Here is a 14238-nt window from a genome sequence, read left to right as displayed (position 1 = left end):
TTTGCAAATTAAGGCTCATAGTGCCATTTCCAATCAAGCTGGAAGCCCAAAGGAACAGGTAGAAACTGCAGGTTCCCTTCATCCCTGCCCCCCCCTCGAAAAAAAAATTCTCAACTTAGTTGAGGGGTTGGTACATGTTTTCTGTGTGATTGGGGTTTGACTTAAAAATAATGCAACTTAAATTCTTCTGGTTTTTAACACTATTGTTGCATCTATGCTTGCAGTTGTGTGCTGGAAAACAGTTTCATTTGGCCTTTTACAGAGCAGTTTTCAAAGGGATTCTTAGTAGGTAAACCTGCAGAGAAAGCACCTGCCTCCCTCAGCACATGATAAAGGGGAGCTGCTGTGGCTGTCCCAGCAAAGTACACACAAGGAGTTTCATTTGTTCATTCCCAGTGCAGACTTCCTGGCAGAGAGTTTCCAGCTGGGAGTTTAAAAATTGGTCTCTCCTAATTAGAAGCCCTAGGAGCTTGTAGTTTCATCCAGCTCCTGAGTTTTGCATTACCTTATATCCTTGCTGATTGATCCTTTAAGAATTACAGTGGATGTTTTGTAGTAAGACTTTGGCTTCTGCAAATACTAAACATGACAAAAATGTTTTCTTCTTCCCATTTTCCATGATTTTGCTTTTTCTTTTGTTGATTTGCATTTCTTCTGTGTTTAGGAAATAGCCCGTTTACTTGCTTTAGAGGAAGCAACTCTCAGCACTGACCTGCAGCAGGGTTATGCCTTAAAGAGCTTGACAGGTATGGAATGGCAATGATAAAGCTATAATTGATGGCACAGTACCATGTGGGAAAAGTTTCTGCATGTATTGTAGATGTCTTCCAGTTTATGAAATCTATTTTCCTGCATATTATTTTCATTTCTCACGCAATAACAAAAGTTGGGAGGCATCTTGATGAACATCAGATATTTGTAACCTGTGCTCACCCTGAAACTGTGTTGTAAATTAACTGATGGATGCCAGTCGTTAGAGTCCAATTTCTGTTTGCTCGCTTTAATTCTACATAAAGTCAGACCCCTCCATGTAACATTCTGAGACAGCAGATATGATTGTAAAATAGCTAGAACTGTATTCTAGATAGTACGATGAGCAGTGAAATTCCAAGGATCAATAATCTCTTCATGTACATGTCAGTACGATGAGCAGTGAAATTCCAAGGATCAATAATCTCTTCATGTACATGTCAGTTACAAAGCAGTGGTGAATTAAGAAATTTTATCAAATAAAAGTTGACTAGTCTGCTTATTTCTTAGTATTTTCTGAAAGTCTAGTAGCTTTAAAGGAGCAATTTGATAGTTGGTAAGATTACAGCTCAATTTATTATTTTCCATAGAGTCAAGCATAGTTCTAGTTTCTAGCTGAAATTTGACAGTTTTAATTTGTGAATTTAAATTAACTTTTAAACCAAAGCAAGGTCAGATGTTTAGCCTAATTTTAAATTTTTATAAACAGAAATAAAACATTGAATATCATTGGAATTGTCCAGTGTAGAAATTGTGGGTTTAGAGGCACCACCTGGAAGGGATTACTATTGCCCTATCTGTATGCACGTTTCTGAACTGAAGGAGGAGATGATTTGGCTCAGGATAGAACTAGCCAGATCTAAAACTGCTTGCTTTCATAATGTGCATTGGACCCTAAATAAATATTTATTAAAAAGAAATTTCATGCTAAAGACACGTCATGCACCCTCCTGTTGGAAGCATCAAAATAGAGAGGAATGAAAGTGTCATCCGCTGGTTTCTGATTTTACAGATGTTAAAGTTTAAAAGAATACACCTAATTGGGACCGGACATGACCAGACAGATGGGGTGTCTAGGAAGCACTGCCTATTGGCCTGCTAAGGCCTATTGGCCTTAGGCCAGAAAACCTTTTTTTTCTAAAATTAAGGGGCATGAAGAACCAGCAATTAAATACAAAGTTTAAATGGACAATCGAATAGTCATATTCTACTTTTACAAGCAGGATGAGGTTCCTGTGTCAGAGAAATTGTCAAGTTGTGGAATTGGGTAGCTCTTGGGGAATTACCCTAAGAGCCATTTAATTGGTAGGCAGAGACAACAGATTCTCTGACAGAATCAGTCGTCATCTTAACCTCCCACAAGTGATCCTTGGATAGGAAGTAGCCAACAGGATATTCCACAAATGGAGTACTCCCAGGACTGCTGCAGTAGAAGATCCAGGAGCCTATAGGTCATCTCTACCTGTTGGCCAAAACTATAGTGTAGCTTAGAAAGAGACAGGGAACCATGATCTCGTAACTCCTCTTTGGCTGAGACAGATCTGGTAATTGTCTAAAAGGCAGGAAACAGAATACAACTAGATGATCAGTTTTCCCAGTGGCAAGAGGTAAAGAGTGGAGTGTCCTAGTGGTGGACTGTTACCAGTGTTGTCTAATTTATTCATTAACGTTTTGGAAAAGAAAGCAAAGAGTGAGATGATCAGACCATACAAAATTATTCAAAGTAGTTAAAATACATGCAGACCGAGGAGTTGCAGGAGCACCTAGAAATTCAAATGACACATGACATTTAATGTGGGCAAGTGTAAAATGGTAAATGTAGAAAAATAATCCTAACTATGGGGGTAATTTTTGAAGCGTGTAAAGTCAGTAATAACCGTGGTTAGTTTTCCGAATGAAATTTGTGCATATTCTTTTTGAAATCAAAAGCTATGCATTTAAATCGGAACTCCTCCCCCGCCCCCAGGAATGGTAAAAATCTGCACGTGCAGCCTTTATGCTTATATTTTTACCTGCAGATTGGACGGACTTTTATAAAAGCCCATACTGTGGGTAAAGCAATGCTTTTAGAATTGTTCTTCCTATGTACATAATCTAACTTTCAAATTTTATCCGCAGTACAGCATTTACGCACGTAATTGGATGCACAGAAATTATTTTATAGGGATGTGCAATCGTTTTTCCCGAATTAGGAAATTTCAACAAAATTGCCTAATTCGGAATGGTTCAGGAGAACAGAAAAAAGATCAAATGTTTTCCAAAATTTCGGAAAAAATTCATTTTTGGGTTCGTGCGCACTAACCTGAAAATCGGGGGACCCTGGGAAGAAAAAAAACAAACCCGAACCGTGGGAAAAACGAAATTCCCAAGGGGGTCCCCAAAATAGTGTTGTACGCTAACTGAAAACAAAGTCTCTTTAGGTTTTTAAACTTCAGCCATATTCTCCTTTTGCATTCCTGAAGTCTCTTGTTTGGTTTTTGTAGGCCTTCTCTCCTCCTTTGTGGAAGTGGAATCTATAAAGCGTCACTTTAAAAGCCGTCTTGTGGGCACAGTCCTAAATGGCTACCTATGCCTGAGGAAACTGGTGGTCCAGAGAACGAAACTGATAGATGAGACCCAAGACATGCTGCTGGAGATGCTGGAGGATATGACCACAGGTAGAGCTTTCCAGCTGCCTGCAACGTCCTGCACTCTTAGGGCAATTTTCTAAACTATTTACCGCTTAAATAGGCCTGGCTGAAAATTGCCCTTCTCAACAGCAAGAAAAAGTGTGCAGGATTCATAACGCTTGTACTTTTAGCCGCATTAAAAAGGGGCCCCTCCCAGGGCCATGGTTAAGTCAGGGGATTACACACAGAACTGAATTTTCAAATTTGCATACATTATTTTCTCCTCTTGCCCAAAAGGGAGGAGGGGCTGCAAAGTAACTCCCAGCAGCCACATAAGGGAATTTTCAAAGAAAATCTAACAGGTAAATTCTCTTTGAAAATTGCCTACCAACTTTGGGGTAAGGAAAAGTTTTAGTGTATTAAAAATACTTATCTTAACTAGTTACATAGAGATCAGCACGGGAGTCTATAAGGAGTGATGTCGGCAAACATGTTTGTCTCCATCTGCTGATTGGGATGCATAATCCATGTGTGTGGACTGGTGTGGCTGGACTCAAGTAGAGGAAATGATCAGGTACAAACTCATTTCTCTGTGCATAAATACCTCTGCTTGGAGACAGCAGATTGTGGGTCATCGGTTGCAGCAGGTGTACAATACAAACATTGCAGCCAGCCTTCTTAATCATTCTCTTCACTGACAGCATTTGTTGTTGTGGCTCTAAACACTGAGACTGTGAATTATTAGAGCAGGTACTGAACTGATCACCTTTTTATACCTAGGCACAGAATCTGAAACAAAGGCTTTCATGGCAGTCTGCATTGAAACTGCAAAGCGATATAGCCTAGATGATTACAGAACGCCAGTGTTCATATTTGAGAGACTCTGCAGTATCATCTATCCTGTAAGTGATCAAGGAGCAATAAGTCTCACTTCTTTTGGGTTACTAGCAGTGGTGACATGGAATAGACTTAGTTTTTGGGTACTTGCCAGGTTCTTGTGGCCTGGATTGGCCACTGTTGGAAACAGGATGCTGGGCTTGATGGACCCTTGGTCTGACCCAGTATGGCATGTTGCTATGGTATTTCCAAACTGCATAAAATAGCCTCAGCCCTGGAGTGTCTCAGACAAAAACACAATTGAGAATCCCTCCAGTGGTTGGTAGTTTGCTAAGACTGAATTGTTTTCTATAAATATAAATTAAACCCTTTGAGGACAATTTTCAAAGGATCCAGGCACTTTTAGAGTTGGGTGTCTGAATGGGCCCCTTTTTAAAAAATTAACAGGGGTTGAGCAACTATTGTCACCAGGTGCCTAAAATGTAGGTGAGGTCAGCGGAAGGAAGTGAGGTGTCTAGCACCGATTTTTTTGTTGTTGTTGTTGTTGTTGTTGCTGGGTGGCCAAATTTAGGAGCTGCCAGAGCAATTTCCTTCCTTGCTGTAGCATATAAAAGTAAAGCCTGGAGCATTGGGATGCCTCCAATCCATGTCCCACCCCTCCACTGCTTGAAACATTTGGGTGGGGGAGGGGTACTGCCCCTTCCCCTGCCACTGCCTTAAAAAGTTGTCCTCAAAATAATGCTGGGCGCAGGCTGGCACCCTAGGATGATGAGTTGTGGGTTTTAAGGGGGTGGGCAATAGGGAGGTTTCTTTTGCTGATGCAGGAAGAGAAGGAGAATCAAAGGGTGGGGGGGATTATCCGGCAGCACCCCCTGCCCAACGTTTTCAAGCAGCAGAGGGGGAGGGATGAAGGATCCTTATTTTTTTTTTTGTCTTTTTTGTGACCAGTGAGAGAGGACGTAACCAACCAGAGCTGATTTTCAGCACTAAGCAGCAAAGTTTAGGCACCCAAAGGCTGAGCTACCTAATTCTAGGGGCTAACTGTTAGCCACTTGGATGTAAAATAATTTTCAGCTGAAAATCTGCTTACCCTTCAGCTGTCAGAAGTTGGTTGGAAAAGTTCGGCATTCAGCATTTTTTTTTAAATTTAGCCCGTTTATATTATAGTTTTTCTGACATGTATTAGAGAAATGTCACGCTTTGTTTTCCCTATAAAGGAGAAGAAAGTTTGTAATATATATTTTTTTTATCCCTGTGTTGCTTGCAGACCTTGCTGGTATTTTGTAGCTTTGGGCTTGCAAACGAATTTTCCTGCTTTGGGGACTTAGCTGGTGCCCCACAAGTACATTACAGCAGGTGCAAAGTTTGCCCCATAGAGCCAAGTGCAGGCTTTTGCCAGCACCAGTTGCCCCTTTGGAGCTCAGATAAACATTTTAAAATTATGCTGCCTGTGTTTGCAAGTAAAGCCAGTGCTTCGTACCCCATCTTCTGCAGGAGGAGAACGAGGTGACGGAGTTCTTTGTGACACTGGAGAAGGATCCGCAGCAGGAGGATTTTTTGCAAGGGCGGATGCCGGGGAACCCTTACAGCAGCAATGAGCCAGGCATTGGGCCCCTCATGAGGGACATCAAGAACAAAATATGTCAGGACTGTGACCTGGTGGCACTGTTAGAGGATGATAGTGGAATGGAGGTAAGAAAACACTGGTGGAGGAGGTAGATAAAAGGTCAAGAAGCAGAGGATACAACTAAGAGCTGAAGAAGAAAGCGATGACTATGTCCATCACTGAACCCACGGGGTTAATTTAACAAGAAGGTGCAGCTTCACCTATAGCCTGCATTTAAAAGTCAAAATAAAAGTTCATCCATGTTCTACTACTTCAGGAAACAAAACCAAAAGAAACTTGATGAAGCGAGTGGGTGTGTGTGTTTCTCTTTCAATATAGTCGTTAGTACCTAGGTATCAGAGATTGTATCTCACCTTCTACACCTATCAAATATATATATATAGCTAGGGAGCTTTTTTTTTCTTGCATGGGCATGCCTCAGAATTTTATATCTGTCTTATTGTAGGGCCTGTGCTCGCCTTCATATAGTTTGCTCTTGAAGATGATAAAATATTTGGAGTGGCAGTAATATGTCACTTTTCCATCTAATTTTATATTCCTTTCTTCCATCCTTATTTTATGCCATCTCTTTGTAATTTTGCTGCTTAGAAACAAGACAAAGACTATCTAGTCTGCCCATCTACCCAACTAACTTAGCTTTACACTCCTTCAGTGATCCCCTGGATGTATCCCAAGCTTTCTTGAAATCAGATGCTGTTTTTATCTCCACCACCCACACTGGGAGGCTGTTCCATGTATCCACTACCCTCTCCAAAAAGAAATATTTCCTAAGATTACTCCTGAATCTACTCCCTTTCACTGTCATCTAGAGTCCGCTTTCCATTGAAAGAGGTTCTCTTCTTGTGCATGGAAACCTTTGAGATATTTAAATGTCTGTGTCATATCTCCCCTATATTGCCTTTCCCCTAGGGCAGGGGTCGGGAACCTTTATGGCTGAGAGAGCCATGAACGCCACATATTTTAAAATGTAATTCCGTGAGAGCCATACCAGACCTACCAAATTAATTTACTACAACCCCCTACTCTCCTGACGCCCCCCAAGACCTGCCAAATTAATTTACTACAAACCCCCCACCCCCACCCCCAAGACCTGCCAAAAGTCCCTGGTGGTCCAGCAGGGGTCCAGGGCTCACAGACAAATCTTTAATAGAAAAGTAAAAATCTAACAAAAACCCCCACCCTCCTGACACCCCCCCAAGATCTCAAATTAATTTACTACAATCCCCCCCCCCCACAAGACCTGCCAAAAGTCCCTGGTGGTCCAGGAGCGGTCCGGGAGCGATCTCCTGGACTTGGGCTGTCGGCTGCCAGTAGTCAAATTGGCTCCGACGACCCTTTGCCCTCACTATGTCACTGGGGTTGACCAATGGTGGCAGTAGCCCCTGTGACGTAGTGAGGGCAAAGGGCCGTCGACGCCATTTTGACTACTGGCAGCCGACAGCCCAAGTCCAGGAGATCGCTCCTGGACCCCCGCTGGAACTCCAGGGACTTTTGGCAGGTCTTGGGGGGGGGGGGAGTCAGGAGGGTGGGGGGTTGTAGTAAATTAATTTTGGAGGTCTTGGGGGGCGTCAGGAGGGTTTTGTTAAGATTTTTACTTTTTTATTAAAGATTTGTCTGCGAGCCAGATGCAGCCATCAAAAGAGCCATATCTGGCTCCCGAGCCATAGGTTCCCTACCCCTGCTCTAGGGTATGCATGTTAAGTCTATCCCAATATGTTTTAGATCGAAGATCATCGACCATTTTAGTACCCACCCTCTTGACCAGCTCTAACTGGTTGATATCTTTTTGAAGGTGCGGTCTCCAGAATTGTTCACTGTTTCAAATACGGTCTCACCAGGGGTCTGTAAGGAGCAATATCACCTCCCTTTTTCTCCGCCATGCATTCTTCTGCCTTTTGCTGTTGCTTTACCCACCTGTTTGGCCACCTTAATACCATCAGATATAATCGCCCTCAGATCCTGCTCTTCTTTATTGCTTAGAAGAATTTCACCTCCAATACTATATTTCTCCCTTGCAGCCTAAATGCATAACACTGCATTTTTTTAGTATTCAGTTTTAACTGCCAGACTCTAGACCATTTCTTGAGCTTCACTAGATCCCTCCTCATGTTTTCCACTCCTTCCTGGCTATCCACCCTGTTGCGGATTTTGGTATCAGCAAAAAGACAAACCTTTCCTGTCAATCCTTCTGCTATATCGTTTGCAAAATGTTGAAAATAACTGGTCCAAGGAGCAATCCCTGAGGCACAACACTGGTAGCTTTTTCCTCCTCAGAGTTAAACTCCCTTTACCACTAACGTTTGTTGCCTCTCACTCAGCCAGTTTCTAACCCAGTCTGTCATTCTAGGTCCCATACCAAGGGCGTCAATTTGGTTGTAAGTCACCTATGTGAAACCGTTTCAAAGGCTATACTGAAATCCAAGTAAGGTTTATTTAAAGGTGAGGGTCCTAGACTTACGGAAACTAACGTTGGTAAAATGGGGGAGTAGCTTGATGTAGTGGTATCAAGTGCTCTCCCTTGATCCAATTCTGTTTATCCAAACAAAGAAATTGATAAGATTTGTGTGGCAAGATCCTTTCTGTGTTAAAACCATGATGCCTCAGATCTTGTATCCATTGGATTCCAGAAACTATGCTATCCTCTGTTTTAGTAGCGATACCATTAATTTGTTCATCACAGAGGTCAGACTAACCAGCCTGTAGTTTCCAGCCTCTTCCTTACTTCCACTTTTATGAACAGGAACTGCAATTGCCCATCTCCAGTCCGCTGGAACTACTTCAGACTGTAAAGAAACATTGAAAAGGTCAGCCAGCGGAGCTGTCAGAACTTCTCTAAGTTCCCTTGGTACTCTCGGATGTTTCCTATTCGGCCCCATCACCTTATCTACTTTAAGTTTAGTTAGCTCCTCACGAACACATGTTTCTGAAAATCGATTGAGGTTTACCTCACAATCTTTTATATGATCCTGCACCTGGTTCTACAGTGAACACTGAACAGACATATTAAGAATTTTGCTTTTTTCTTAGCCTCTACGTATTCCTCTCCACCTCTGAGTTTCATAATATCACTTTTGCACTTCCTTCTATCACCAACACATCTTCAAAAAAAAAAAAAAAAGTGAGGTCCCCATGTTTTACTGTATTTGCTATTTTTTCTTCCATTTGAATTTGTGCATTCCTATTTTTCCAGCTCATCACTCGGCAGATAGTACTCTTCCTGGATATAAACTCTCTTAATTCAAACCTCTTTAAAGGAGGAAGTACTGTCAGTTTTTTAAAAAAGATCTATGTACCTTGTTGGCTTACCTAGAATCTGTCTTTGCTTTATTTTATTTTTTGTTTGCTAGTGTCTGGCCAGTAGATGTATTTTTGGAGACATGTTTTCCATTGAATCAAGAACTGCATTTCTCTCTTGTAGCAAGTGTTATTGGGTAAAATGATGCTGAGTGCTTGCTGTAGGAGTTCGTGCATCTCTTAGATAACTGTTTATATGCTATGCGTGTTCATTAAATTCTAAAGCTGAGGTACAACATAGGGTAGAAACAGAGGAGGGGGAAAAATAAGATGGGGATGCGTTGATAAAAGGCATAGGGAGATGGCGAGGAGAGGGAAGTCAAGAAATTGTGTTGAAAAGAAGACAAGGATAGTCGGAAAAGATGGAGGAAAGTGACACTTTATTCAAGGGACAGATGGGAGTGAGAGGTGTGAGGATAAGACAGATGAAAGAAATGTAGAATGAGAAAAAGGAATCAGAAGACAGGATGAAAGCAGAAAAGTTCAATGAGAAAAAGAGGAAGGAAATAGTTCAAAAATTGTAAAATTATTTTATGTTCAATCATTTTTAGTATTTAAATATAAAATCAACTGTTACAAATTGCAATAAGCAGGTGATAAGTATAACATACAGTACCAATATTTACTCCAATAAAATTAGAAAAAGAAAATGAATGTTATACAACTAATCCTAACTACAATATAATTCCCTCCCTCCTTTTTTAAGTTTTATTTAAAAAAATAGTAAAAGTAAGTATTAATATAAGAACTGTAAAAACGAAGAAATTCCCTTCCCTTCCCCTCCCATACCCCACCCCATCATTCTCCATAAAGAAATAAAAGGGTAACATATCTCATATTTCTTTTCTTTTTTTTTTTGTAGTGGGGGGGGGGGGGGTTTCAATTCTTAATGTAAATGCTAATCATTACCATAAATAAGAATTTAGACTGTTCAGTCTATTTAAATATAAACTCACTATTAATGATTTAAATTTAAAAATTAATTGTATTTTTCATTGGATAACTATTAAAGATCATATTGCGAACTTTATTTGCTATATTGTAAAATTATTTTCATTTATGTTAAGCATTTAAATTGTTATACATGTTGAGGTCAATATTCACAACCATTTAGATTAATAATTCACAATTTATCCATCTAGCTCCAGGTTATCCCAAGTGATCCATTTAAATGTTTAATTTTGAATATTGACCTCAAGATATAGATTTTCTTTAGTTTTTAAATGCATTTAATAACTAACCTGATCTCCTGTCCTCTGGCAATTTTATTCGTAGGGAGCTCACGTCTTGTAACTTCTTATGTTTGCACACAATTATCCCCTCCACCCTGGCATGAAATTAATAGTCAGAACCTGGGCTGTGTTGTGTGTATCAGTAGTGGGATGAGGTTAGAGGAGAGGCTGGAAGAAGGTGGCAGGGGAAGAGTTTGACAGTATATGTGTAGGTGGTGGTGGTAGTTATAGGCAATTATTAGTGTGACCATCTAATAAATACAGCTATTAAGGGGTTATATTAAATAGAGTGATGGAAACTCAGTACCGGTCAAAAGAATTTAGGTTCATGGGGGTGGGATGGTGACACAAACCTACAGATAAGCACATTAATATCAGGGGAATGGATTGGTGTACAAGAGTCTTCAGTAAGGATATATGGGAGAAGAAAGTGAAGCACATGTGAGACTGTATGATTGCACAATGCTAGTCCACAGTTTTTCAGTAACATTGGCTTCTGTAGAGCTCTTGTTATGTCAGGGATCAAGAATAAGTGTTGACCTATTTCTTTTCAGCTTCTTGTGAACAATAAGATTATCAGTTTGGACCTTCCTGTGGCTGAAGTATACAAAAAGGTTTGGTGTCCAACTAATGAGGTATGTGTCCCTGAATCTTCTGTTCTGATCAGTGTTAGGAGAAATTACTTTTACCTCCCTAATAGTTGTCAAAACTCTCACAAACATTTATGCACTTCATCTGTTAGAAATTTAATTCTGAATAGTTGCTAATTCTTGATTCATATCAGTCAAGTTCTAAGATTCTTCTTAATGCTTTTTGCATAAAACATTTTATTTGTATAAAAGTCTGGTGGTGGAAGCAAGAAAGCCATGTTCGTTGCGGTATCTCAGTGCAAAAGAAAGCTTTTCCTGTATTCTCTTCCTTCCTTGTGTGCAGCCCTTCCTATCAATTTTCTGATTTTTGCCTGTGCAGGGTGAACCTATGAGGATTATTTATCGTATGCGGGGACTATTGGGAGATGCAACCGAGGAGTTCATAGAGTCCCTGGACTCCACTACAGGTAAATGGCTTTTGACTAGGACTGAACAAGCAAAATTAGCAGGCAGAATGGATTTATGTTTTATACCAAAGAACATTGTTTTCTGTAATAGCAAAGCAGCCTCATGTGCTTCCCAAGCGGACTATTGCACTGCGGTGCCTGTAGCTTTTCAGCTGCATTGTGGCAGCTGTGGCCCTCCAGAGTTGTTGTGAAGGACTCAAAAATAGGAAAAGATAAAAAGAAGAAAAAAAGTTGCAATCAATGTTCAGCTTAACCAGCAAAACTTTATAGGCTCTTGAGTGGATGCAGAATGTACTACAAACTTAGTCTAACGATGCCTTTAAACCTGAAGGTTCTAAAATGTTTAATCAAACATTTAGAAGGATATCACAGGAAAAATCCCCCTCCCAGAGTGACAGAAACCTACAGATAAGGGCATTCTTAAATTGAAGAAACTCCGCTCTCCTATTCTGTTTGCTTAGATACGTCAGGAAGTATCTGAATTTTATGGATCATAAAGAGAGCATCTTTGGTTAAAAAAAAAAACAAAACAAACCTCATTATCAAGTTTCTCTCAGAGGAATGGGTAATTAATAAAGTAGCTTTTTCATTAATCACATCAACAGATTGTTCCAAAAGATTAGTCAGATTAAGCAAACCTAAGGAAACTTGTGACAAGTCAAGGTTTACAGTAACAGTCCTTGACCATAGGCCACAAATTCAACTCCCTCCGAAATACAGCTGTGAATACTGCCTGAGCAGCATCCATAGTGTGCCAAGGGAACAGAAAACCTTACTTGGGAATCAACTCCAAGTCTTCCGCATGGCAGTAAGTAGTACTACCACTTTGCTGCCGGTCCAGGAGACCTGAACATTTGAGTTGCCGAAGCCTAGGTGCTTTGAAGTTAGAATCTTACTGTTTCCTACAACTACACATTGAGCAATAGCAAAGCTCCATAGATGGCCAGTCTTTTCTTTATCGGCTGCCAGTGAGGCTTCAGCAGCCATCGTACCAGGCTTTTGCTAGGGTAGTTTGACTTTTGGTATAACAGTTCTTATTCTTGCAGCTAGAGTGGGCCCTTTAGAAGTTGTGGACTTTGTCTACAACTGAGCCTAGTTTCTTGGTTCTCCTAGTTTAATTTTAGTTTAGTTATTCTTGATTAACCACAAAGTCAAGTCAAATATATCAGTGCGCTCAGCTGTGAACATCTCTACCTACACAGACATCCATTGGAGTAGGGTGTGCTTAGTTGTGAATATTTCAACCTATACAGACTCCCATTGGCGTAGCTAACCTAAGGAACCATTTCACTTAACTTTCCTCTAAGCAACCGTCTTCTCAGTAGCCTGAAGCAGATTTCTACGTTTTATAGGATTCTTATAAGGATTTTGAATTATTGATGATCTCTTAACATAGACACTGTGGCATTTTCTGCTCTTTATTACACAGCACCAGCTAGTCTTTTTTTACATTGTGATTTTATAAAATATTGAGTATGCTTGTGCAAAATTAATAAATCTATACATTTAATTTCTCTGTGATTTTACAGTGTACCTGTTTGTTTTTTTTATTTACAGGATGTACATTTATTAGGAACCTGCCAAACTACTTGTTAAACCATCACCATTTAATTAATGGTGTTCCTAATACGTGCAAACAACCAAAAAGAGCCAAAAATGATCCTGCATGCAAAATGCTAATATCACAAAAGGAACCTGCTAAACTACTTGTTAAACCATCACTACTCACTTCGTGATTATATGAACTTTTTTTCTTTTTCTACTGTATTAATTTAAACGTTTTTTACCGCACCAGCAAGCCTGACAACGTGCTTTGTCACAACCAAAGCCGTTTGGACTGATCAATCATCTGCGGTTATATTGATCACATAGAGCTTCCAATTTTTCATCAAAGTAGTATTTTAAGGAAAGCGTGTCTGTTCCCGTGGATGGTTCTTCTCAACTATGTTGCTTCATCAGGAGCCATTAAAGAGAAGGGAAACATTGTGCCCAAAGCTGTTGCAACAATGTATTAAATCATTCTCTTCTAGGACGCCATGTTCTATGTATTTTTCCTCTCTGTCCCGAAGGTAAAATACATAGAACATGGCGTCCTAGAAGAGAATGATTTAATACATTGTTGCAACAGCTTTGGGCACAATGTTTCCCTTCTCTTTAATGGCTCCTGATGAAGCAACATAGTTGAGAAGAACCATCCACGGGAACAGACACGCTTTCCTTAAAATACTACTTAATGAAAAATTGGAAGCTCTATGTGATCAATTTAACCGCAGATGATTGATCAGTCCGAACGGCTTTGGTTGTGACAAAGCACGTTGTCAGGCTTGCTGGTGCGGTAAAAAAACGTTTAAATTAATACAGTAGAAAAAGAAAAAAAGTTCATATAATCACGAAGTGAGTAGTGATGGTTTAACAAGTAGTTTAGCAGGTTCCTTTTGTGATATTAGCATTTTGCATGCAGGATCATTTTTGGCTCTTTTTGGTTGTTTGCACGTATTAGGAACACCATTAATTAAATTTACTGCCTTAGGTATATTTTCTTCCTATATATATATATCTATCTATCTATCTATCTATCGATAGATAGATAGATAGAGATAGATATATACACTAAAACTATTCTTCATAATTTGTTTTAAATTCTACTAGATTCACCTAAAATATATCATATACAAATTAAACCAAAACAATGAGTAAAGAAAAATTTAAACACCACAATAAATAACATAAGATGGCAATGTGAGAGTTGTGGGTCAGTCCTCTGCCTTACTATCCTTAAATTTGACAAAATGGTTCCAAAAAGGAAGGGATGCATGAGCATTTCCTTGTGTC

General features: G+C 39.9%; 1 protein-coding gene across 1 annotated transcript in view; it reads left to right on the top strand.

Annotated features, from left to right (window-relative positions):
• UBR4 (ubiquitin protein ligase E3 component n-recognin 4) overlaps positions 1-14238 on the top strand; it is a 351227-nt gene that overhangs the window by 261934 nt on the left and 75055 nt on the right. The window contains 6 exon segments of the mRNA XM_029579045.1: positions 665-746; positions 3234-3407; positions 4140-4261; positions 5691-5888; positions 10904-10984; positions 11319-11406. Coding sequence (XP_029434905.1) covers positions 665-746; positions 3234-3407; positions 4140-4261; positions 5691-5888; positions 10904-10984; positions 11319-11406 — 745 coding nt within the window.

Source organism: Rhinatrema bivittatum, chromosome 15 (assembly GCF_901001135.1).
Source record: "Rhinatrema bivittatum chromosome 15, aRhiBiv1.1, whole genome shotgun sequence".
NCBI lineage: Eukaryota > Metazoa > Chordata > Amphibia > Gymnophiona > Rhinatrematidae > Rhinatrema > Rhinatrema bivittatum.
Note: the sequence above shows the minus strand (reverse complement) of the source record. Positions and strands in the feature narration are given on the sequence as shown.